Source organism: Falco cherrug, chromosome Z (genome assembly GCF_023634085.1).
Source record: "Falco cherrug isolate bFalChe1 chromosome Z, bFalChe1.pri, whole genome shotgun sequence".
Classification (NCBI taxonomy): Eukaryota; Metazoa; Chordata; class Aves; order Falconiformes; family Falconidae; genus Falco; species Falco cherrug.
In genome coordinates, this window is record NC_073720.1 from 54,514,019 (window position 1) to 54,539,160 (window position 25,142).

General features: G+C 44.8%; 1 protein-coding gene and 1 long non-coding RNA gene across 2 annotated transcripts; one reads left to right on the plus strand and one right to left on the minus strand.

The window, feature by feature from the left end:
• The first annotated feature begins 287 nt into the window (after positions 1-287).
• Positions 288-23,999, plus strand: PDE6B (phosphodiesterase 6B). The gene is made up of 22 exons (XM_005446863.4): positions 288-1,113; positions 3,395-3,547; positions 3,892-3,981; positions 6,400-6,540; positions 7,583-7,657; positions 7,749-7,813; positions 8,863-8,929; positions 9,071-9,118; positions 9,300-9,449; positions 10,423-10,566; positions 11,127-11,192; positions 11,816-11,962; positions 13,517-13,624; positions 14,617-14,726; positions 15,743-15,830; positions 16,408-16,508; positions 17,887-17,994; positions 18,760-18,823; positions 19,542-19,616; positions 20,948-21,031; positions 21,309-21,465; positions 22,710-23,999. The coding sequence occupies exons 1-22, from the start codon at positions 703-705 to the stop codon at positions 22,766-22,768; spliced, it is 2,511 nt and encodes an 836-aa protein (XP_005446920.1). The 5' UTR covers positions 288-702; the 3' UTR covers positions 22,769-23,999.
• LOC114018013 (uncharacterized) lies at positions 22,826-24,383 on the minus strand. Its single transcript, XR_003563381.2, has 2 exons — positions 24,006-24,383; positions 22,826-23,176 (listed from the first exon to the last, which is right to left on the minus strand). It is a non-coding gene; the product is annotated as an uncharacterized LOC114018013 (long non-coding RNA).
• Between the last annotated feature and the right edge of the window lie 759 nt (positions 24,384-25,142).

A 25,142-nucleotide genomic window follows, 5' to 3' on the forward strand; every position in this document is an offset into this window, starting at 1 on the left:
AAAATGCCACAGACCTTGCAAATTTGGTTCAAATCCTGGATTAAAGCATTCAGGATTGGTGCTTCCATTTAAGAACAGCCCTTACAGCAGCAAAGAACCATGTAATAGTAGAGGGAACCCTGAAAGAGTAGCATTACCTCACTATTTCTGTTCTGACCACCGTGCACTTTCGTGAAGGATGGATGCACTTGCTACTACTGCACGGAGCTGGGAGAGCAGAAATAATAAGATGCTCACCTTGTTAGCCAAGGATTAGGCCCAAGCAGTATATATTTAATTGGACTTTAAAGAGCTTATTTCAATGTTAGGAGATGCAGTTCTTGCCTGTTGCTGCTGCCTGAATATAATTGTTTCAGTAAGTGTCCTGCTTCTCAAGAGAAAGAAGTGTTTTCAGATATTGTGAATACTCAGTTTTTGTTTGCATTTAGATTAAGAAGAAGGAAGTTCACCCAAAGCTCTTGCAGAGGTCATCTAATCTGTTTGGTTGAGAAGATCTGTCCTCCCACAGACTCACCTTCGGCACTATAAAGGAATACCTCTTCCTGATGACAAGCTCTCTTTGCAGTGTTACCTCACCCTTGGTCCTTCTAGAAGCAACATCTTCGATTGCGAAAACTTAGGAACTACATCGGAAACTAGAGTGCTGTTTGCACAGACCACATTTTTGGAGTACTACCTACCACAAGACCCAGGGCATTCACAATGAGCATTAGTGAAGACGACGTGGAGAAGTTTCTTGATGGCAACCCTGCTTTTGCTAAGCAGTACTTTGAGAAGAAACTAAAAACAGAGTCCTGGGATAACAATGAGAATGAAATCCTTTTTGAGTTGATCCAAGACATGCAAGAAAGCATCAACATGGAGAAAGTTGTTTTCAAGACCTTGAGAAGAATCAGGTCCCTTATTCACGCTGACCGCTGTAGTCTTTTCATGTACAGGCAGAGAAATGGCACACCTGAACTGGCAACAAGGCTTTTCAACATCCAAGAGGGAAGCACCCTGGAGGAATGCCTGGTTTCCCCAGACTGTGAGATTGTCTATCCGTTGGACATAGGCATTGTGGGCTACGTTGCGCAAACCAAGAAAACCATGAACATCAAGGATGTCAGTGAGGTAGGTTTGCCATTTGTTCATTCACTCGGTAGAAGAAAAGCTCACATGTTTACTAGTACAAAAGGGTCAAGAGGTAGCAGGGCATCTCAGTGCTGGTCAAACCTCTTGCAGTGTAAAGGCTGTGTGGTGGAAATGAAAGCACCAGTAGCAAGTCTGTAAGTTGCTTCCAGTTTCATTTATGGAGTGAGGTAAAGCTAAGCACGTTAATTACACTAGGTGTTAATGCTGGAAAACAAGTGCATTGTCACACCTTGCCTGTCTAATTAAAAAGAAAAAAATAAAATCATATCTTGTCCAGCAGAGAAGAGAGGCTGAGGTACAGTCCGATCTGCACTGAATACACATGGAATTTTCCACACATATTTATATTCCATAAATAACTGGCAAAGAGAAATAAATCCTTTACAGTGGATTTTCCACCACAAATGACATTTGAAAATGTCTGCTGTCTGATGAAGCTTGGGCCAAGGGCATTTAGAGGTATTTTTGTCAATTGGAGGGAGCAGACTTCAGAGCAGGTGGGTTAACTGCAACCTGTCTATGGGTGATCTACATCAGAAGCAGCAAATGACAAACTTTGACCAAAAAATCTCTTTCAGAAAGCACTGCACGCTGCAATACCAGGAGGGATTCAAGGAATTTTAAAGTTTTATTTTAATGCCTTCATAACGGTATTTACCCCCCATACTCCTGGGTTGAAACATGTAAACCTGAATGGCAGCAACAGCAATCTGTTTGTTCTAATCATAGATACAAAACTAAAATCCATGTGACCCAAATATAGCATTTGGGATTACTCCATCTATTGTTTGCTAGTTACAAAGAGACCATCTGTTTGTCATCCGTTTGTCACTCAATACAAGCATATGCAAACGCTTCAGCAAAAATTTCCTTGCTGTCCACAGAACATCCTGACACGCTGATTTTTCAGGGAAGGAGTGGAGGAAAAGCATCACAATGTGACTTAAACTTTTCAGAGCTCTCTGTCTTCAAGCATTTCTCCAAGAGCATGGAAGAATTTCAGTGCTATGAGCCAAGCGCTGCCCTCCATCTCCAGTGCTTTCAGGCACTGTCATAAGGCAATGCCTTTGTAGGAGACCCACAGACTAAGTGCTTGGTCTACCCCAATTGGCAGGGAAGGCCAGTAGTGGGGAAAGTATGGGGAAAAGGTGCTTTAGAGTTGATTAGTCTTTCTAGTGCAGCCTTCTGAATATGATCAGAGATGAAGGGCTTTTGCTAACCCAGTTAGAGGGACCTGTAGCTGACAAGTTATTCAGCTGAGCAGGGAGAAGATCTTGGGTCAGCAAGACTATCCCTGCACTCCCTATTCTCAGGTGATGAGGGTGGTGGGCCATCTGCTTTCCCCTTACTACCCTTTCTCGGCTTTGTTTTCTTTTGGGCTGGGGAGACAATGATATTCACATAAGGAACTACTGGGCGAGTTCTCTCTGCGCTGCCCCTGCAGCATGACCTAGCACCCTCCCCGTGGTCCGAATGGTGATGCCCTCATGGGCAGCTCCCTGGGCAGCCCAGTCCACAGCAGTGCTATCCGCACGTTGCAACAGCTGCCACAATGCTCCTGGGGCAGAAGGGAGTGGGTGACTCCCAGGGGCAAGGGGAGAGTGCCAGGAACCATACACCGCCGGTGCCAGCTGCACCTTCCATTGGAATGCCTTCCCTACCATCTACCTTCCCATGCACAACATGGGAGGGAATGCCTGGGACAACACTTTCAAGAGAAACGAGGGATAGACAGCTTCATGGTGGCTGCAAGCTGACAGCAGCTTCAGGGCCTAGGCAAAAGCAAAAGCAAAATGAGGATCAGTGAACTTCCCAGTGGCTGTACCAGATAGTACTGGTTTATAAACTGTGGCTACACAGTGCTGCGTGGTAACTGGCTGTACCCACACTGCAGTGTTAACGAGAAGCTGGAGGAAAGGATGGAGGAGGTACTATGAAGAATGTCAGTGATCTGAAAACGACCAGTGGAGAGCCTCCTTGTTCTGAGAGAGTCTGATATGTTAAATCTTACGATTTGCAAGATCTCTGCAAAAAGTGAAAGAGTGCCTTTGTTGCAGTCAAAAACCACAGCCAGTTCTCTTGATACTAGCTTTATCACCTGTATATTGTCCAACTATCTGCTAATTCATTTCTCTCCCACAGTATTTTTTTAAGCAAAACTTTGTTTAGGCAGCTTACTTCAAGAGGTTGTGCTTTAACTTGATTTTAAGACTACAGGTGTTGTGGAAAATGCTTAATTTATAAATTCTCTGTTGAACAGTGTGCCCAGTTCAGTCCATTTGTTGATGAGCTCACCGACTACACTACAAAAAGCATCCTTGCAACACCCATCTTGAATGGCAAAGATTTAGTTGCTGTCATTGTGGCTATTAATAAGCTGAACGGCCCACACTTCACCAGCTCTGATGAAACAGTAAGTGGTCAGTAGCTCAGCTTCTGTCAAGCAGTTGTCGCTTTTGCCAAGTAACAGACTTTTCTACACTAGGGATGTCTGCTTTAGTGAAGCTCCACTGGTGTGAATTTCCCTAGAGGGGACTTAGTCTTTAACAGAAGAGGCTTATTATGAGGATGCTTATCTCAGAAATCTTTCAGGGAAGTTACTGCGGGATAAGCCTCATCTCACACCAATGCAAAGCAAAGCAAAGCAAAGCATTTATCCAGGTGAATTACCATGATGTTGCTGAAGGGGTGTTATGAAATCCAGTATACACGAGGCTGCTACTGCCTTTGACTCAATCTCATTGTTTGCCTTCTCAGCTTTTTCTGAAGTACCTGAATTTTGCCTCCTTGAACTTGAAAATTTATCACTTGAGTTATCTTCACAATTGCGAGACTCGGAGAGGCCAGGTAAGAGTGAAAATGCAGCTTGGGCTGTATCTTAAAATCAAATGAGTGCATTCTTCTGAGTTCAGAGATGTAGCTGGTCTGCTTCAAGCTTTGTGCCTGAAGAGCAGAAAGAAAAAAGTGCCCTTATCTGCTTTTGGGTACTGTTCATTCCCCAGAGTCCTGCAGTCTCTTCCTCCTGCTCTTGGCAGAACTGCAGGAACTGACACCGTGGCACCAGCTTCAGCAGGAGTGAGCTCCAGACATTTTGTTGAACTGACACTATGAAATGCTCTTAGGGCATTTAACCACTTCAGCCAGCAGCACCAAGAGACTTCCCGAAACAAGAATGTAGCATTTTTTCCTTATCTGCTATTAAAATTGCTGTTGAATTTCTTCTTAGTGCCAGTAAAATGATTCTCATATGCCTGTTGTATTGGCCTTGGTAGAACTGAACATAGATGAGGGGTTTAGGGTATTCTAAATTGAAACAATTCAGCTACCATTCTTTTCCATGACTTGAGTTATGAAAATAATCTCAAATTTATTGGGATGGATGTGAATCCATGAAATTACTTTCTGCAGCAGTCCACTGGATGTCATTGAAGAGGACATGAAATTGCATCTATGTTTCATGGGCAGCCATGCTCTTGTCTCAGTGGGTGTTCCTGTGGGGGATAAACACCTGTTTCAGCAAAATGGATGCAGAATGAAAGTTTATTTTAGAAGGTTTGGGACAGCAGTTATACTTATTAATTCATTATGTTATGTGTTTCATCTGATTTTTTCAGTTATCAAAAACATGAATGATGGTCAACTAATATAGCTATCTAGCAATGCTGAGTAGTTCAACCAAAGTAGAACTAGTGAAGGTTTATTCCTGTTGAGGCCTTAGCAGTAGGACTGGGGGAAGTAAGGAAGGGGCTAGAAGACAAAGTGGAGACCCCAAGAGGTAGAAGATCTAATGTCTCCCACAAGGTGCTCTGATCTGGGGCAGAACCCAAGAGTCATGTGTTCATATTTCACTGCTGCATCCACAGATCCCACAGAAAGGGAAGCATGCGAGAATGAGATGCAAGACACACTTCTAATTGTACCAACAGTTCAATTGGCAGACCTTTGGCCATCAGGGTCTAAAGGTCTGTGCAAGGGTTAATAGGGTTCATCGTGTTAGACTTAAAAGTACCAAAGTACAAAGTGAGCAAATGACCTTCTCAAAGGTGGTCTAGGATTTTGCAAATCCCAAGTGCAAAGACTGGGGGATACTGAAGTAAAATGGCTTGTGCAAAGACAGTTCAGTCTGCTTGTGCTTAGGTACTGCTTAAGAGTCTTACCAGAAGGCTATATAGCACATTTTGCCTGGCTCCTTTACATTTCTATGAATTGGCCATTCTTCCTCCTGTCTGGACTTGTGGCTTTCAGCACTGATTATTGCATGCTGTCAAATGTCAAAATAAACCATTGCTCATTTTCCTCTAATGGTTTGTATGGCAAAACCAGTATCATATCTGAGTGATGCTCAGAGGCCAGTGACACTTGAAAACCTCAGAATTTATAGAAGTGGCAGAGTTGTCACAATTTATGGATTAGAAACAGACTGATGCAGCTCAGAATTGTTAAAAATATCTACTAGTGGCCAGTGAAGAGGTGAGACACACTTTTTCTGATTCTGGCTCTGTAACGGTACTTCTTGTTCAAAGCACAGGTCCAGTCATCGTCAGGTAGCAGCTCTCAGTGCTTCTGAAGCACTGTGCCTCATGTTCCCTGGGCTCAGAAAACAAAGCACACACACTCAGATACAGGCACACATGCACCAGCTAAGCTAGGCAATTGCACAGATGGCTTCCTTACCTTTTCAGAAAAAGATTAAGTTCTCCATTAAGCCTACAAAGACCCTCCTTGTGCCATGAGAAATACTTGCCTAATTTGCTGCATATCCTCCATTTTTACAAATTAAAGAGACTAATAGCAACAGCTTTCTTAAGGGTACATCTGTGGGGCACAGGATGAGGAAGAGGATCCTAGGCTGACGCTCACAAAAAGCAGCTGTGCAAAGGCTTTGAGGAAAGTGTTAATTCAGATACTTCCAACTCCAGCCTCTGGAGTTTGCAACACTTTTAGTGTTAACTGGTTTTGGATGCAAGATTTTACTTATGTGTATAAAATGTAAGTGGGGCCATCTTTTTACCTGGCAATACTACTTTTTCATGCTATATTTTTAAAAATGGACTTTTAAATAGCACTCCATGATGATCTGACTCTTCCTCAGAGTGCACCTTTCCCTAGTAATTCCCAGTGTGAATAAGCAATGGTTTTGCACTTTGCAGTATAGGTTGCTATTACTCTTTTCAGGAACTGTTGCCTCGTTACTCCAAACACATTTGGGAAGCCCAGCTTTCAAGGAGAGGATATGCTTACACTTATTTGGATGTTATCTTGCAGGTGCTGTTGTGGTCAGCTAATAAGGTTTTTGAGGAACTGACAGACATTGAGAGACAGTTTCACAAGGCTTTTTACACAGTGAGAGCATACCTGAACTGTGACCGGTACTCAGTAGGTCTCCTGGACATGACGAAGCAGAAGGTGAGTGTTCACCTGTGTGTTGTACATCTTTCTGCTTTGCTGCTATCTACTAAGGGGTGATGTGTGGACGTGAGTTTTACTGGGTCAGCCAAAGTGCAAACTAGCTTTTAAGACATTATTCATGCTTTGGTTGGCATTGTTTTATTCAGCTGTGCAAATGAAGTGTTAAAGGTCAGGCTGGGTGGGGCTTTGAGCAGCTGTTGAAGGAGCCAGAGGCTGGGAAGACTAAGGAAGGGCAAACATGTCCTTGGCAATCCTGGTCAAAGCCTGCAACATAAGCATAGCCTCACAAAGTCTGTGGATATCAGAAATATAGTGAGATACCTGTGGAAAGCCACAGCAACAAAGCAGCCACCGTCCTCAAGGACTCATCTGTGTGCATGTTATCCAGGCTTTTAGGTGAAATTTGGCTTCATGAAAGTAAGCTGACAGAAGCTAAGTTACTTCTGCAGCTCTGATTTGGTCTGATTGCTTGCACCTCGGGTAAGCTCTACGTGGGGGTTACACAGCATCCTTGTCACAGGAGCCTGTTTATTCCATGGTCAGGCTGACTGGGGCTACCATGAACATTGATCTCCACCGTGTTGTCAGAGCCTTTATAGCATGCTGTCTTGTGGAGAGGTGTATTAACAGACCATTAGTGTGCTGAAGGCACTTTACTTTGATCAGCATTATAATGCCATCTAAAGAGAAAAAAAATATTCCACTTTAGCAAGATAGCAAGTAGTACATCAGCCCTATATCACTCCAGAAAATGAAGAACACCTAAAATGTTGACATAGCCATTTGCTCTGTGAGTACAGCCTGTGCTGTTCACCGAATGAAGCAGCATCCTGTATATAGGCAGTATATGACCTATATACAGCCATATAATACACCTGATACTTTCTGATTTAGATATACCATTCTGCTGCCTAATATTGAACTGGGCTTATTATGTCCGGCCTTGTTTACACAGTACCAAAACCAGCGTGGTTACTCTGAGGCTCAAGGCAGGATATGCTTTTCTACTCTAAAAGTACTTCTTTCATTTTAAAACCAGGAATTTTTTGACCTGTGGCCAGTCCTCCTGGGAGAAGTCCCCCCCTACTCAGGACCTCGCACCCCAGATGGCAGGGTACGTGAAGAACCAGATTTCTTAAACTCTCTCCTGTCTGACTGGATTGCCTCACCACTAATTTTAACACCACTCTTCTTTTTATTTGTAGGAAATAGTCTTCTACAAGGTCATTGATTACATATTACATGGAAAAGAAGACATTAAAGTCATCCCGTAAGTTCCCAGTTTCTGAGTGCTAGGTACTGACACAGAGTGTAGCTAAAACCGAAGTTCCCCATGATTTTTCAAGACATTGATGAGGAGATATGCAAAGGACTCATAGAGGAATAAGAGAGCCAGAATGTAAGTTGGTACTTTGACTCACATTTCTGTGGGACAGATTTCCTCCAGGCATTAGGATCCTGGATTGCAAATCAGACTCCAGAAGTCATGGCAACCAGTGCTTATTTTTAGATGCAGAAGTGAACTACCTTGACTGCCTGCGGTTTTGCCACTCTCCTTGCCAGGCTGAGGCATCACTTGGTGCCTTCCCTGTGTCAGTGGGTAAGCCCGTCCAGGCTGCCCTTGAGTTGAGGCACTCACTGTTCCAGCCCTGCCCCTCACCCCTCTGCTACCCTTCTGGCCTCTCATGGTCACTCCTGTTTCCTGCTTGTCTTCCAGCTTCCTTGCTGCTCTCTTATCCTCCAGTCACTGACCCCTCTTTCTGTACCTCTGGACTTGCCTCCTCTCTTGACACCCACTGACTGCCTCTTTCTGAAAACCACCCTCTCTTCTTGGCACTGAATTTTTCAGAGGAGTCTTGTACAAATCTGATGTTAAGGAGTTTTGCCCAGTTCTGGTCATTCTGCTTTGCATCAGTGTAAAGTGTTATGAGAAAGGCCTCCATTGCTTAGGTACAGCATTGTTCAAAAGTTCAGGCTGGTAGACACCCTTAGCCAGGATCTAACTTTATTTTCCCCTGTGCTGAAGGTCTGAAATATGGCACTCACCTCCAGGAACAACTTTTTCTTAAATCTCTGCAGACTATGATATTTTGTGAATTACTCTGTACCGAATCCTTGAAAGAGAAGTATTTACTTATGTGAAAAATTTTTGCTTGCACACGTGGGTTCTTTGAAAGAAACAGGACTGTTCAGTAGCTGAGGGTGAAATACCTGGATTGCATAATCAGCTAGGTACATTTCAGTGCCATGATAATTTTTGAGTAAATATATAAATATATATCCTTAATTCCCCTTATGATGTGTTTTTCTTTCATTCAGAAATCCTGCACCAGATCACTGGGCACTAGTTACTGGACTGCCAACCTATGTGGCTGAAAGTGGATTTGTAAGTACTTAGGCTTCATTAAAGCTTTCTGAGATGAAGTCATGCTAATTCTGCTGTGTTCTCAATTCAGGTTTTTTGTTTTGGCATTTAAACTGCTCATTGCCCATATTGTAAAACTTCTCCTTTTGTGCAATCCCCTAGATCTGCAACATTATGAATGCTGCTGCAGATGAGATGTTTAACTTTCAGGTACTGTGAAAACTTCCAGTCCCATCAAGGATCCTACTTAGTTTGCAGAAGTGTAATTTAGAGTCGATATTAAGCACATAAATATTGCTTTAGCCTGTAGTCTTGATGTAAAATGGAAGTGCTTATGTATTTAGAAAACACATTAAGTACATGGTGTCTTTCTGCTTGCTATTGCTTCAAGGAAGGTCCTCTAGATGAATCAGGATGGACTATCAAAAATGTTCTCTCCATGCCAATAGTCAACAAAAAGGAAGAAATAGTTGGCGTTGTCACATTTTACAACAGAAAAGATGGGAAGCCATTTGATGAACAAGATGAGACCCTCATGGAGGTACAGTTCCTTGCTGCAGTTAGAAGTAGTTCATATGGTTGAGGAGGTCACTATTGCTCATTGTACACCTGCAAAGCAGCCACCAGTGTTTTGCGGCTAAGTTTCTTCGTTGCTTATAGAAGTGTTATGCATCAGCTTGAAATCAACTTTGCTTTTGAAAGCAACTATACAAAATACAAGGTTTTTTTCAGTCTTGGAAGCCCAGCTGTGTTTGCCTCATTTTGTTTCAGTATTCTTGGATTAGACACCTAGCCATGAGCAGCTACTATGTACTAACACGATGATTCTGACTTGTATTCACATACATGACAGCTGGTTCATGATGCCTGGGCAACTCCCTCGAGAAATTACACGGAAATTGTCTGTGTAGCTAAGATACAAAGGGTGGCCAGCTATTGAATCTGGTAACAGCAGCTGTAATTACAGACCTTGCTTCTTAGAAATGCTGCTATGCTAGTTTCAGTCCAACATAGGCATTCAGCTCCTGGCATCTGTTACCAATCAGAGCATTTCCTGAAAAAGATTTTTCTTATCAAACAAAAAGATTGTGGGGAAAAAATATCGGTTTGAATAGGCCACTGGATGGCAAACAAGTTGAGAGCAAACACAGGGTGTGGGTGAACATATGTGAAAGATGATGAGACAACTTTGCTCTCCCCTGATACAAGGATTCCTGAACTGCTGTCACCATTGTGACACCAGCTTTTCCACATGCATGGAGACACTTGCAACAACAGAGAAACAGCCTTCCATATGCTGAATTGGACTGAGGGTCCATGAATCTCCACACAATGGATGCCCTGGAAGCCTAGGCAGATTCAATGTCTGGGAAGCTGCTCTGCAGAGGAGCAAGTAGCAGCTGGGTGCTTTTGTGTTTTTCTAAATATATATATCACGCAGTGTTATATTTCTGTGTCTTTGAAGAATGGATGTTTTGGTTATTTCACCATTTCCTTCTTTTCCCCTCACCAAGTCCTTGACACAGTTCCTGGGTTGGTCTGTACTCAACACAGACACATACGATAAGATGAACAAGCTGGAGAACCGGAAGGACATTGCTCAGGACATGGTGCTCTACCATGTGAAATGTGACAAGGATGAAATCCAAGAAATTCTGGTAATGCCTCACAACATACAGCACACCCCCAAGCGTGATGGGTGTCTGGCCCATCACTTCGGGCACAGACACAGGCCTCACATCCCTCAGAAATGCTCACAGTCATCATGCCTGAGGCATGAGATGAGGCAGCACCCGGAGCCCCAGCTATTGCACAGTAGCAGAACAAGTTTTTGTGCACTGTGTGCTTTCCAATTTCATCAGCAAAGGCAGCCCTGGAGGTGGGCTTATGCAGGTGCTGCTCAGGGCAGGGCTGTGGGAGTGGAAGAGGAGCCAATTTATTCCCCAAAACCTCCTTAGTGCAGAGGATATGGAGGTAAGAGGACCCAGCTGGGACACTGTCTCTAGGAGGACATTTGCAAGTGGGGGAAACACAAACCAAAGTCAAGGATAAGGAGAACATTTTGCCTGGAAGAATGGGTTGAGAGACCAGAAATAGAAGAAAGGTCCAAGAGAAAAACAGCTTCCATATGGGAGCTGCCCTAGATTGCCCCAAAGCTGCACAGTGCAAAGTCCAGTGCGGTTCGGTCATCAGTTTAACATGTCTGTGCTCTTTGCAGCCAACACGAGAAAAGCTGGGGAAGGAGCCAAGTGAGTGTGAGGAAGAAGAGCTGGCAAGCATCCTGGTAAGAGCAATGTACCACTGGAATGGGCAGCCCTGGCAAACAAATATTGCCTGGGTGGACGCAGGAAAGAGTTTCCTGTGCTGGCACAGTGGTACACATCGACAAGGCACCTGGTGAAGGGTGAAGGCAAAGCATACCCTGCCCTCCTCTGCCATGCGAGTTTGACATTAGTATCAGGTGGCAGCGAATGCCTTCCCCAGCTCCCAGGGAGTACCTGCTCTCTGCCACTTTATCTCAAGAGTTTCAAAGTCCATCTGGAAACATGTCAGTCACCTTGACTTGTCACGCATTTTGTTCTCCAGAGTAAATATGGAGAGCTGTAAGTCTTCTCCTGTAAGACCTGTCAAGTTTGGAGTCTCCAAACTATATCATATCAACAAGAAAAGTGCTTAAGAGAAAACAAGCAATATATCTGGCACTTGACCAAAAATGCCCCTCCCTCTTGCCCTGCTAACAGGGTTATCATGAGAAGCTGCATTTCAGTCTATTTATGTGTTATATTCTAAAAAGAAAAGCTTCCAGCAGTACCAAACTGTAAAATTTTTATTAAGCAAAACCCGTTCTAGGTGTTTCTAGGGATGGCATAAGTAGTGCAGCAACAAACTATCCCACCTCTCTTACAGAAAGAAGAACTCCCAGGACCCACCAAGTTCGAAATCTATGAGTTCAGGTTTTCTGATTTTGACTGCACCGAGCTAGAGCTGGTGAAGTGCGGCATTCAGATGTACTATGAACTCGGTGTGGTGAAAAAGTTCCAGATCCCACAGGAGGTAGGAGTTGACAACACCGAGGGACTCCTGTCCTGGATGGCCAGCAGACTTGCCACATGGCTGAGGTCCCCATGCATGCCCTGTGCAGCTCACGGAGGGGCTGGAGGCCTGGGTTCATGGGAGCTTGCAGGGAGAGGGGTGTGTGTTCTGAGCCCCTAGCCCTGCCGAGGGCAGGGAACACCCCTCTCAAAGCCCCTGGTCGCTGTTTGTGGGTTTGGAGTGTGAAGCTGGCCTCTTCTGCTCTGCACTGTCTGCTACAGGTGTGGGTTTGCTATCAGGTCTATATAGATGGAGGCTACACCATGCAAAAAATTGCTTGCACTTCGTGTGTCTAATGCCACTCACAGCCGGAGTGTAATAGTACAGTTTCCAGGTGCAACACGGGACAGTGCATAATTGTGCGCGTGTTTCGTTTGTATAGTATGTACCCAATAGCTTTCAGCCAACATATGCTGCAACCCACAGTGGCAGGTCACTCTGCTTTTCTTTGCTCTGTGAAGACGTATGTGCCTTCATTTGGTGCAGCTGGTACCAGTTTCCTGACTGCTGGTGACAGGAGTGGTGTGACCCTGCGGGAACAAGGACCCCGTAGCACCTGATGTGCAAGTTCACGGGTTTTGCCACAGTCTAAGCCCCTGTAGGAATTGTGAATCTGGCACTTCAGCAGCTTTGCTGCTCCCCAGGGGATTTCTCAGCACATCATGTGAGGTTTGTTCCCATCTAGTGGGATCTGGAGGAAACTGCAGGAAGAGTTTTCACTCCGGGGAGGCGGGTTGGGCGGTAGAAGGGAGTAAAGGGCTCTGAACGGGAATTATTTCTGTGCTTCTTACTTATAGCAAGTCAATGTCAAAAAGTACTCAAAACATCTACTCTGGAACAACTAACCCCTGATACAGGTGTGAAAAGTAGTCATTCTTTGCTGCCACTCTGAGAAGCTGAGATTTTTAAAAATGAATACTCGTCCATGATTAATTTGCTCTCTAATGAGAAAACCTACATAGCTACAAGAGGTAGTACACATGGAGAAGTAGAATACTTTCCTATTTTTGACTAGGATAGAGTAAAACAGTTGGTTATTTAATGCCCTATATTGTAACTGTTTAGGTGATATAAACATCACCTATCTCTACAACTATGGAGCCATACCCCTTGAAGAAAAGTATCAGTATTACTAAATCACAAGACGTGGGAGGGACAAATCTTACTAGTGACAACATAAAGAAGTACAAAAATTCCATAAATTCATAAACACTAGGATGAAAACTCCTTTCCTGTAGACACTGGTTTTTCTTGTTTCCCTCACAGACATCTCTGTGTTTTTATTTTTCTTTCAAAAAGAAAAGAAAAGAGAAAGATATTAATTTTAGTGTCCCTGTTAGCTGTCCACTAGGCTTTACTATAAAAACACTGTCAGGGAAGCCTGATGATATTAAAGCTTCTGATTCCTTTTTGGGGCCATGTCTGTAGAACTGGTCAGAACTTCATCCATGAGTTCTCTGTGGTCTTTATTGCAGCCTCATCACACAAACTGACTTTCTCTTCCCCTCTTTGCAGGTTCTGGTAAGGTTTGTGTACTCTGTCAGCAAAGGCTACCGGAAGATAACTTATCACAACTGGCGCCATGGCTTCAATGTCGCACAGACCATGTTCACGCTCCTGATGGTAAGGTAACACCACCCCAGTTAATTCTGTGGCTTGGCTTTATTTACAGAACATCTTCTGTTGCACCCTGGAGATATGCAGGGTTCCCTTTGAATCCTGATGTAGGATAAAAGTTTGCCACTCCTCGCACAGGTCCTGCTAAACGAGCTCTCCATTTCTCTGAAGGGGCAGTCCTTGCCTTACACTTAAAGCCATGGCCAACACTGCACAGTGTATGGAGTGCTTTAATTCTCATAGGTATAGACATGTACGGTGTTGAATAGCCTCCAGATTATATCCTTCTGCAGGGTAGGGGAGACACACTACAGGACTTTCCTTCCTCCAGTAGTTTCTGGCAGTAAGAGCCAGACTGAAGTCAGTTGGCTGGGCTGGAGGCAACCTCACACTTTCCATTTCCAGCCAGAACAGGCACCAGTGTGATTCTACTGCTACTGTGGATGTGGCAAGTGCCATTTCTCACAGGCTGTCAGGGCAACAGGTGGCTCAACAAGAAAAAATGGTGTTAGACCACTGCTCCACACCAGGGATGGACCAGCACCAGGACCCAGTGCAGGCAGTATGGCCCACACAGCTGGCAGCAGAATTAAGCCTCCCACCCCCAGACAATCCTTTGGGCAATTCAGCTTTGAGAACCCATTGCCCAGAAAGATGCAGAGCCGCTTTGCAAAGTACTTTGTGTTCAGTGACTGGAGGGGTGCTTATGAGGACCTGGGTGTCCCTAGGGCACCACTATAGCAGTGGGTAGCCAGCATCAGAGGTGGGAATCAAGCACATATGCATGACATGCATGCCCACCTGAGTCTGAAACCTTTTGTTTCCAACTGCTTCCCCATTTTAACCTAAGTGTACTGTGTATTGCATTCAGCTTCACAAGTGTTTTCAGTTCTCCTGGACTGTTCCAGCGAGGAGATGCCCAGCACAGAGCCACCACAACTCACTACCCTTTCCTGTAAGAGATACTGACAGATGACATGCAAATTCTTACCCTCCAGACTGGCAAACTGAAGCGTTACTACACAGACCTCGAAGCCCTTGCAATGGTAACTGCTGCTTTGTGCCATGACATTGACCACAGGGGAACCAACAACCTTTACCAAATGAAGTAAGCACTTTCCGATCACTCCAAACTATTTACTGTTGCTCTTACACGGAGTGCAATCAAGCTGTGATCACACCAAACCCCTGTACAGGTCTGGTTTATACACAGATGTAACAACCTTCCTTTTGCAAATAGCCTTGCTTTTCAGCTTGCTACAACACTTGGGCTTACACTTTGGCCAGAGGGGAAGCTGAAATTTTGCGGTGCTCTCTGGGGTTTTCTTTATGTCCTGGCAAACGTCCTTTGGTTAAAACAACACTCTACATTACCGTTACAGGGTGGAACAAGTACAGAGCAGGCATTTAGTAGCCTGAGCATCATAGGAGGCTCAGGATGCCACCAGGAGCATCCTGGACATAAGAAACCTACTTTTTGCTGGAAGGTGTCTATGAAGATACTGGTATCTATGGTATCATGGCACTGCCCTCACCACCTGCAGAAACAAAGCACCTGTGAGTGTGAGGGTCCTGCTCTCAATAGGTAGCTACTCGTTACAGAAAAACAATTGCATGATTTCACTGACCAGTCAAGACTCTGTCTCACTTAAAGTAGTGTCAGATCACAGTTCTTCTGCAATGCTTGCTGGCTATACAGTTTTGCTGTTTTCTGAAGCTTTGGGAAAATATAAATGAAGGTGGTTGGTGTTTTGAATATAAAAACGGTCTTGCTTTTCAGCTAGGACAGTGTCCAAGGACCACTGTTTTTTCTGTTCCTGTTACTAGGTATCAACATGTGGTTATTCAGGAATGAAACAAGCTTGCTATGCTGAGTAGTAAGAGTCCAGTAATAAACAACTTTTTGGGTGAAGTCTGTAGTTGTAAGACTGTTATAAAGTGTTATTAGCAGTGTCACAGAAGTCTTTTACTAGACTGAAGTCATTAGCTATTAAAAGCATTACTCCTAGGCCTTCTAATATGTGTTGAACTTGTGTGTGTGACAAAAGTAAATACAAAATGAGGCACTTATCTATATTTTTAAGTGTTGCACTAACATCTTTAATTTTTCCTTTATGCAACCAGATCTCAAAATCCTCTAGCTAAGCTTCATGGATCCTCAATTTTAGAGAGACATCACTTGGAATTTGGAAAATTCTTGCTCTCTGAAGAGGTTGGTAATGAACTGTAATGTAAGGACATGAATAATTTACTTTCAAGGAAGTTTTTCAGCAACAACAGAGCTGTCAGCTTAGCACAAGACCTTTCTCTAGTTTGAACACCTGAGGAACTGCAGCTGCCTCACTCCCCAACTACTCTATGCTCACCCAGGGTCAAAACACATGGGTTTCCTAAATGCATGACTTGATTTCTTCAGAAGTCATATCATTGTCTCTACAGAAATATGTTACATACAGGATTGTCCTCCTGTGAGCATCTCTGACAGGGTCAAGGGTGGCACCACTCCCCCAGCCAACTTTCAATTTCAGGCAAATTTGCCCTGGGGCTGGGGGCCAGGGTTTGGGCACACACTGTGTAACAAGCTTCAGGACCCTGACCCTCTTCAATGAACAAAAGGGGAGACTAGGCACCAACACAGTGGTCAGGGCTCACAACACTTGAGCCTTAGGGGCTCAAGCTGAAGCTATTAAAAAAACCAAACAAGCACATTTGAGAAAGGGAGATGGTGATGGCCAGGAACTCACATTACAGTGCTTGGATTTTGCAGCTCCCTTTGCTTTGCTTTTCAGTCGCTGAATATATGTCAGAACCTCAACCGCAGGCAGCATGAGCACGTGATTCACTTGATGGACATTGCCATTATAGCAACAGACCTGGCACTCTACTTCAAGTAAGTTGGTCACATTACTCGATATGTGAAGGGCAGAAAGCAGCTAGTACTTTACAAAGGCAAAACGTGGAGCTTTGCTCTCAGAGCTCCCCCATGCAGCAATCCTTTCCACAGACGCTGCCTCTGGGAGGCTGCCTTTAATAATGACATTAGAGCTGGTGGAGAGAACTCAAATTGCTCAAAAGAATTTTGAACATTTACTCATTAGATCACATATGTGACTTTTTAACCCTCTTTCCAACAAGGCAGTGCTATATGACCCCCCAATAGAAAGAGATGTTTCATTTTTATCTTACCTAGGACTTCAGCGCTAAAAATACTCATGAATGGCAAAATGGCCTGGCCAGGGCTACATTAATTTTTCTGGGAGAGCAGCACAACCCAAATAACAACCGGTCCTTTGTAGGTGAATATCCAGTTCATAGTCTATTGCACATCCAAAAGCCAAAAATGCCGAATGTTGGAGCAGCATGCACTGAGTTCCTGAGACCTAAGTCTGGAATTCAACAATGTATGGCTTCCTAATTAGCAAGGAGCTTTCAAAATGTGCTTCGAAGTACAGTGCTGAGACCAGAGACTGCTTCTGTGTTTTGCACTGAAGAGTGATTACGCAAAATATAAACAGTCCACAATAGAGGAATATGAGGGAGGGTGAAATAGCTGGTCCTCTTACTCGAAAGGTAGGGTGGCTATATGGGAGCAGATACCACCACTTCCTTACCAGATGAGAACAAACTGGTCTTTGCCCTCCTTGGTCCATGGTCTGAAAGCAAAAGCTTGGTTGAGATCAGACCCAGGTAAAATCATAGAGACAGAACATGTATGAAAGTCACTTTGTGAATCTGTCCTAAATGTCTTCTCTGCTACCATGGAAACAGCAGATTTTTCCAGATTTCACACCACGCAACACATGAGTATGTTGTGTATAAACCCTTCCCCAGAATTTGCTGCATATATTTAGGTATATAAACAAGGTTAACAAGGTCAGATTAAATATGTAAACTCAGGTAGCTTTACAAATCCAGTCAGCTCTAGGTTTCTGCAGTTTGCTCAACATTTATGGGAAAAGCTGCCTTGTGCTGGCAGCAAAGGTGAAAGAATTTCTTAGCTGATACGTTGCAGTAGCTCATACTTCCAAGTTCCTGCTCATGTCTCACCATGATACATATTTTTAAGGCATTTACAATAGTCTTCCCTACTTAAGAGAAGCAGGTGACTACTAAGTTTTGCTGGGGGCTTCCTTGAGGACATAAATGCCAGGATAGCAACTACTGGAAACCCTCCTGGAAGGGTTGTCAATACCAGCATCAGCCATCTGTTTTTAACACATTTGTTTCCTTGTTTTGGAGCTTTTTCTTTTTTTTTCCCTCCCCCAAAGAAAGAGAACAATGTTTCAAAAGATCGTTGATGAGTCCAAGACCTACGATAGCACAACTGCCTGGACTGAATACCTGTCTCTGGAGACAACAAAGAAAGAGGTTGTCATGTGAGTAATCAGCTCGGGAAAGGTTAGTGACCTGGTCCCCTGGTGAGAGCTCCAGAACATGCCTTGTGCTGCACTTAGTGCAAAATCAGCACGGGATACACTGCTACCCACTCAAATCTGATGTTCTGGAGAAGCAGGGAAACAGGGAATAAAGCTTAAAGTGGTTCTTCATCCAGGTAAGTGACTGATTTTGGAGTGTCCTTCTGTCCATATACCCCTAACAAGATGCAGGATACCTTCTGGCCATATAGTCCTAGAAGACTGCCCTGTAGGCCACAAACAGGGGAAGGCTGCAATGGCAGATCTGCCATAGATCTACAGGAATACAATCCATTAGTTGTTCTTCCCAGCAGCAACCAATCTGGATTGCACAATGCTGCTGTTGTGACCGGACAGATGCTTTGCAGGACGCTTTGCACTGGTGATGAAGTGTACCCACAGCTTCGCTGCAGTCTGCATTGCTACATGTCCGTGAGGGAGCCAGAAGTGTTACTCCAGAGTCAAGAAGTTCAGCCCAGCAATGACTAAAGCAGCAAACATCTTAGTGCCAGAAGCAAAAAATTCCCTAGCATAAATCCATTTTAATCAGGAGAGCAATCCTTGATGGTGTCCCAGCCAGAGCCAAGGATGTTAGAGCAACCTATCATTCCCTCTTTCAGCAGGGCCTGGGGGATACCTGCCACAGTACTGGGGGGTGAGCATCCTGAGCCTGCAAGAAGTAGGGTGCAGGCTGTAGAAAAGAACTGTTTTCTTTCCTGTTTCTAGGGCCATGATGATGACTGCCTGTGATTTGTCAGCAATCACAAAGCCTTGGGAAGTCCAGAGTAAGGTCAGGTGCTTGATATACTGTTAGATTTCTCTAGCTTATATTTCAAAGTAGTGCAGTTTCTCAAGCTGCCTGGAAGCTGAATCAGAGCCTTCTACCAAAACTACAAAAAGGACTTTAGAATAACTATGGTTTTGATGGATAAACCAATCTTTAAAGATTGTAGTTGGGAATTCTGTAGAAAATTCATGTTTACCAAAAAAGAAAAGACACCCACCACCCCACCCCAAGTATTTAGCTTCTTGGGTTACAGTGAGGGTTTTTTTGCATATAACATATGGGTTGATGTTTGCTCAGTTGTTTGATTTCCTTTAGGAGTTCCCTCCAGAACTGTACTTGAGCAATTGCTAAGTAAGAAACATTAACTTAAAGGAGGATAAAAGAAATAAAACCCACCTTCCTGTTCAGCATGGAGAAAGGACAACTGAGAAAATCGTAATAGGCAGCCACAACTGTGACCGAGAGGCAAATCCTTGAGGGGGACACAATGGAAATATTTCTTCATAGATGAGCTCCCGTGCAATAAGGTTGTCGAGCTGTCACTACATGGGTGCAATCCCATTGCCACTGCTGCCCTTCCCAGGAGAAAGGCTGGTGCTGGGGTTGGGCACAAAGCAACAGTGGGGCTAGATGATTTACTTCATGGTGGAGACCTGAAGTGCATGAAGTTATAAAGTCGAAGTTAGTGCTAACTTTTCTTTTTCCCTCCTTGGCAATGTAGGTAGCTCTCCTGGTAGCAGCTGAGTTCTGGGAGCAAGGAGACTTAGAAATCAGTGTCCTTCAGCAGCAGCCTATTGTAAGTACCATGCAAGAACCAGACAGTTCAGTTCAGACAGCAAGTCTTGGCAGAGACTTACCACAAGCAATGCTGCTCTCAGAGCACTGGGAGTCTTTCTGAAATCACTCTGCCTGCCAAAATCCATTGGAAAAGTAGGTACCCGGCTAGGGAAGACCCTCTGTGACAGACCCTCTTGTCCAGTTCTCCATATAGTTAGAGGGGTCTCAGTGGCTGTGAACCAGTGAGGAGTGACTGTCCCCCTGGAGACTTTGTGCTGGTCCCTTATAGAAAAATTGAAGATGAAATACATACATTGTAGAGAAAAGCTGAGTTTCTAATAAAAACTACAAACACAAGCTTTGTAGCATCCAGAAATTAATTCTGGTAATTGGAAGTGCATTAAAGCAGTGTTTCTTTAAATGTCTTTTCTGCTATGATAACAAATTTGGCATTGAAAGAGCCAGGAGTTGTCACAGCACTCTCAAAACTATCAAGCTGCAACAAGGTCTTTTACCATCTCATACCAACACACTCTTAATGCCAGTCCCTCTGCTGCCTTCTCCTAGTCTCTCCTCATTCAGAGCACGTGTTCTCTCTTTGCTTCTTCCTCCTCTCTCTTCCTTGGCTGCTCCCTTTTCCTTGGCTGCCCAACCGCTTAACAGAACCAGCCACAGCTGCACCTTATCCACATCAGCCAACCCACCACCCCTGAAGCCAGCTCACAGCTGTATATTATCGATGATAATTAACCCAGCTTCATTCCTCTACAATTCCCCCTTTTTTTTCTTAACATTTCATACCTTATGTTTTTAACAATCATTACAACCTTTTTACAAATAAATTTTTCATACAGTCCTCTATAATTCCTCTACAAGGAGTCATTCCTTGATGTGGTCTCCAGCTGTGTGGTTTGGGGTTTTTTTAAGTAGACTTTCACACACACACTCTATCCACAGAGGCATCACAAATGATATACTAAGCAACAAGGCCTTATAAGCATGTAATTTCATGCTCAGCTACACTTTAGAGAATTGAAAACCTTTTCAGTACTTTATAACACAAACCTGCCCTCAGGCATCTGGTTGACAGGCACAAGGGAAAATCTCTCTGTCCTCCTCCCTATCCATAAACATTGAAAGAGCTGTCTAAAATTTCTGCTAAAATGGCAAAGGAGATGAGCTCATGTCACTGTCCCGCAGTGGAGGAAGAGGGCTGTGACAGACAGCCTTTATGGACAGCATGGCAGCACTGCCAGACTGACACCACAAGGCAGTTTTGGGGAGAAAGCAGAGGTGTGTTTTTCAATGAACAGTTCTCATAAATCATGGTCAACTTGTGTCCTCCCACAGCCCATGATGGACCGGAGGAAAGCTGCTGAGCTTCCAAAACTTCAAGTGGGTTTCATTGACTTTGTGTGTACGTTTGTCTATAAGGTAAGCAAAGCACGCCCTTGCACACCCCAACCTTCTTGGCAGGGGTTCAGATCCCAGATGAGTAAGTCCTGGTAAAGCAGAACTCATGGGGGAGGGACAGGCAGAGGAAACAACAGCTGCCCCTCTCCAGAGCATTGCAGCATGGTCCCTGTTAATGCCATTAATGCTTTCCCTGCATGAGCCAGGCTGGGAGGCCAGAAGTCAGGGTCCGTCCTCAGGTGTGATGGACAAGTACTGCCTCTGTGTTGCATTGCACTGATGGATGTGTTTTGGCTAGGAATTCTCCCGTTTCCATGAGGAAATTCAGCCTATGCTTGATGGGCTGCTGAACAACAGAAATGAGTGGAAGACCCGTGCTGATGAGTACGATGAAAAAATGAAAGCTCTGGAGGAAGAGAAGAAAAAAGAGGAAGAGAAGATGGCTGCAAGGAAAGGTCAGAAACAATGCTTAGCTTTTCTTCCTCATTCAAAAACACATTCATGTGATACTCTCCCAGATCTGCAGCAGGCTTTGCTGACATGGAACATAGTCAGATGCCCAGAACAGGTTTCCACAGTCTTGCTCCACTGGCAAAGCTGAAGACACCTTGTCTTCAAACCTGACACCATGACAGGCTGCCAAAAAGGCCACCTGTTCAAATGACCAGGAACTAGTGCCTGAGAAACTAGTGAGACTACTTGCAGCATGAGCATTCGTGCAGCTGGGGGCCATAGAAAGTCCTTTGCAGTATATATATATATATATATATATATATGTCCCTGGAAAACAGCAGGGAGACATCCCCTTGTATGCAGAGGCTGTGGCTGATGTGTTGTTCCACAGGTCATGATGCAGAAGTTAAGAAAAACTAACACACTCCTAGGGAGAACACTTAAGGAATTACAGTTCATCCTGTTCCTAGCTTTTTTTTTTTTTTTTTGCCTTTTTTTTTTAATATATATTAGGGGTACTACCTAATCTACTACTACCAGATTAGATTTTTAGATTAGGTACTACCTAGAAGCACACAGCAGTAGTAGTACCTAGTAGCGATTTATTTTGGTCAAATCCATTTTTCTTCTTCTGTGGGCCCAGACTGGGTAGCACTGAAATTTATCAGCTGCAGTGGGCATTTAATGAAAGCTTGTTTGATAGCCTTGGGAACCATTTGACTTGCAAGCAGGTGGAAGCAGAAGGCTCTCCTGGCCTCTCCCAAGTGTCTGAGCAAAGAACTGTTAGAATTTGGTGCCTCTACTCCACAGCAACTGCATCTGAAGTCTCCTTTGGTCCCCTTTTTGGGCCCAAAATCCCAACAGCCCATGGGGTGGGCCTTCCTCAGATACAGTTTAGAACATATTAGAGCCATCTAGATGTCTTATCTCTGTTTAATTAATAGCAATTAACTTCAAATATCAAAAGTAAGTGCTTTAGCTATGATTTGGAAAATTTCTGAAGAATTATTTCTTGACTGAGTAATAGGTAGTTAAATGAGGAAAGTATCTACTAACTCTAAAACACTTTTTCCAAGCAGCCTTACGTGTATGATTACTTTGCACAGCAGCCAGCCTTAGATATGGGTACTATAGGTATGACCTACATTGATCACTGGATAACTTAATAGTGCTAAAGTCTCCTCTAATGACTGAGAAGGACATTTATGACTGTGCCTCTAATTCTGTGTTTCTTTTTATATGGCAGATGGAATAACCTGTAATGGAGGAACAGCTCCAGCTTCCAAAACCTGTAGCATACTTTAGACCTATTATCGATGCAATATATGCCACCCAAAATGAGAATGCCCATTTTTTTTAAAAAAACCCAATAATCATGTCAATACAGATATATTCCTGATTGGACTGTTCTGCTACTTTAATTAGGCTTACAACCAACCAGGGAAGGGCTACATCTCGTTTGCCTTAATTGCATCTCTTCCTGATGGTGAGGAGCCCGTTCTGTGTTCTCTCTTGCTCCATTTAATGCACCTGATGTCAGATGGCATATGGCAAGTCAGAACAACATTTGGCCCAATAAATCAGGCTGCATGACAATGGAAGAGCATTTCTCCTGCACTGAAACACTTCTTCCCCCAAAAGCTGTTGGACCCAGTTGAACTCATATCCAGCTCCACACAACCCTGTGTGATTGACAGTGCATGCAATCAGAGCCTGCAGAGTAGCAAAAAAGAGACAATTTTATCATATCTAAGCCTTCATCTGTCAGGATATCAGAAAGAAATCTGTGGGTAGGAACAAAGATAAAGCATGAAATCTGGCCATAGTAAACCTTCAAACTGCTCTTAAAAAGTTACAATTCCATGTAAATCCAAGAAACACTGACTGAGAGAATAGTTCTGCTCTCAGTTCAAGAATTTGAATAGGTTGCTGCTCTAAGGCGTGGAGCCATTTGTGCAACACTCAGTAGCTGCTGTCTGCACAAGCAGGATCCACGCTGGGCGCTAACCAAGGCTTTGCTCTGTAACACGTGACTGTAAGAAGACAGTGTTATCTTTACTCATCACAGTTCCATTTACAGTTACCCAAGCAACCTGAATTGTGGCATCTCCTAAATTTGTTCTGTTTTGCCTCATAATGCCAATGTTATTTAACATTATTTAATCCCCTTTCAATCAGTACCAGCCCTCCTTCCTTTACTTTTCCTGTTCTGAGATGTCTGGTTTTTAGATTCCCCTCCAGACTTTGAAAGACTGATGACTTGTACTCTTTTATTTGAGATGAAAGTTAGTTTTCATGTTTATTTATGTGACCATATTAGAACACACAATTACACTCTTGTAGCAGTAGAGACACCCTTCTCTACTCCTCTCTCTCTCTCTCTCTCTCTCTCTCTTATTTTTTTAAGTGTTTGGAGATCTGTTTTGCTGGGGATTTTCTTCTTCTGTTACTCCCACTACCTTCAGTACTTTTACCCTTCAGTATCTTGTTTTGCATCACAAAAATACTGCAAGTAAAAGGAAAACTAGAGCTGTGGTGATACCTGGTGATCATTTATCCGTGTCTCAGCGCGGTACGCACAATGCAGTCCTCTGTCACTATGCAGCAGTTCTGCGAGCAGCAAGTTGTCTTTCAGGAAAACACCGAGACCCGTCTGCTTGCACGAAAGCTAAACCTGCCACTAGTAACGGCTTCGTGCTTTGTGTCAGTTTCATCAAGAGCTACGTAGGAGGCTTTCCTCATACAGCATTTGAAGTCAAGTATTTTTTCAGCGCGAAAAACGCCACAAGGTCAACATATTGCAAGGGGCTTTCACAGACCACGGCGGGCGCTACACCGCAATGCTGACAAAAGCTCCCTGCGCCCTCAAGCACCGTCCGGGAGATAAAGCCAGGGGGCTAGTGGTCCTGCGCGGGGTGGCCCACGCGGCGCGCTCCAGCCGCGGTGCTGGGCCGGGGCGCTCCAGCCGGGCTGCGGGGCTGTGCCGCCCGCCCTGCGCCCCCGCCTCCCGCATCGGGGCGGGTGTGCTGCGTGCTGCCGCGCGGCCCCAGGGCCACCACGCGCCGTGCGGAGCGGAGCGGTGCCCCCGGCCCTGCGGGGTGCTGCGCCAGGGGACGGGGTGTCTCTCAAGGACGGACCTCTCCCGTGGGAGCCGGAGGGTCCTGCAGCGGGGACCTCGCCCGTGCGTGCCGCGCGCAGGACGCTGTGCCCCGCCGGGGGGACGGGCCAGCCGCGCCCCTGTCCCTCCCCACCGGGTCCTGCCTCCCCGTTCCATGGCGGCAGCTGCGCCGCCCGGCAGCGCAGGATGCGCGGCCGCCCCCGGCTGTCCTGCGGCGAGGCGCCTGTCGGGCGGCGGTCACAGGTCGCAGCTGCCCGCGTCCCACTTCGCGCTGGGAAGCCACACGCAGCAATCAGAAGGCAGCAGCAGAAACAGCATGCCAACACCTTTCATTTTCCTTTTATTTTCCTCCTGCACTCTGTTTCTGGTAGGATACAGCCTGTGGGTAAAACTTTTCCGTGCAGCTTCCTCGCAGTGGCTGCAGAGTTCCTGCCTATCTTCTGCGCAGGAATTGCGCCCCTGCTGCACAGCCATCGGCAGCCTCTACGCCGAGGGGACAGATGGGCGGCAGGAGGCAGAGGTGATCCACAGGTCTGTAGCCAAGCAGCACGTCTGCACTGG

What these genes read in the sequence shown, in the direction of transcription:
- PDE6B (XM_005446863.4), top strand. Translation starts at nt 703, where the DNA reads ATGAGCATTAGTGAAGACGACGTGGAGAAGTTTCTTGATGGCAACCCT. An exon ending in ATGTGGCTGAAAGTGGATTT is followed by an intron (nt 8,930 to 9,070) that starts GTAAGTACTTAG and finishes GCAATCCCCTAG; the next exon opens with ATCTGCAACATTATGAATGC. An exon ending in ATGAAATCCAAGAAATTCTG is followed by an intron (nt 10,567 to 11,126) that starts GTAATGCCTCAC and finishes TGCTCTTTGCAG; the next exon opens with CCAACACGAGAAAAGCTGGG.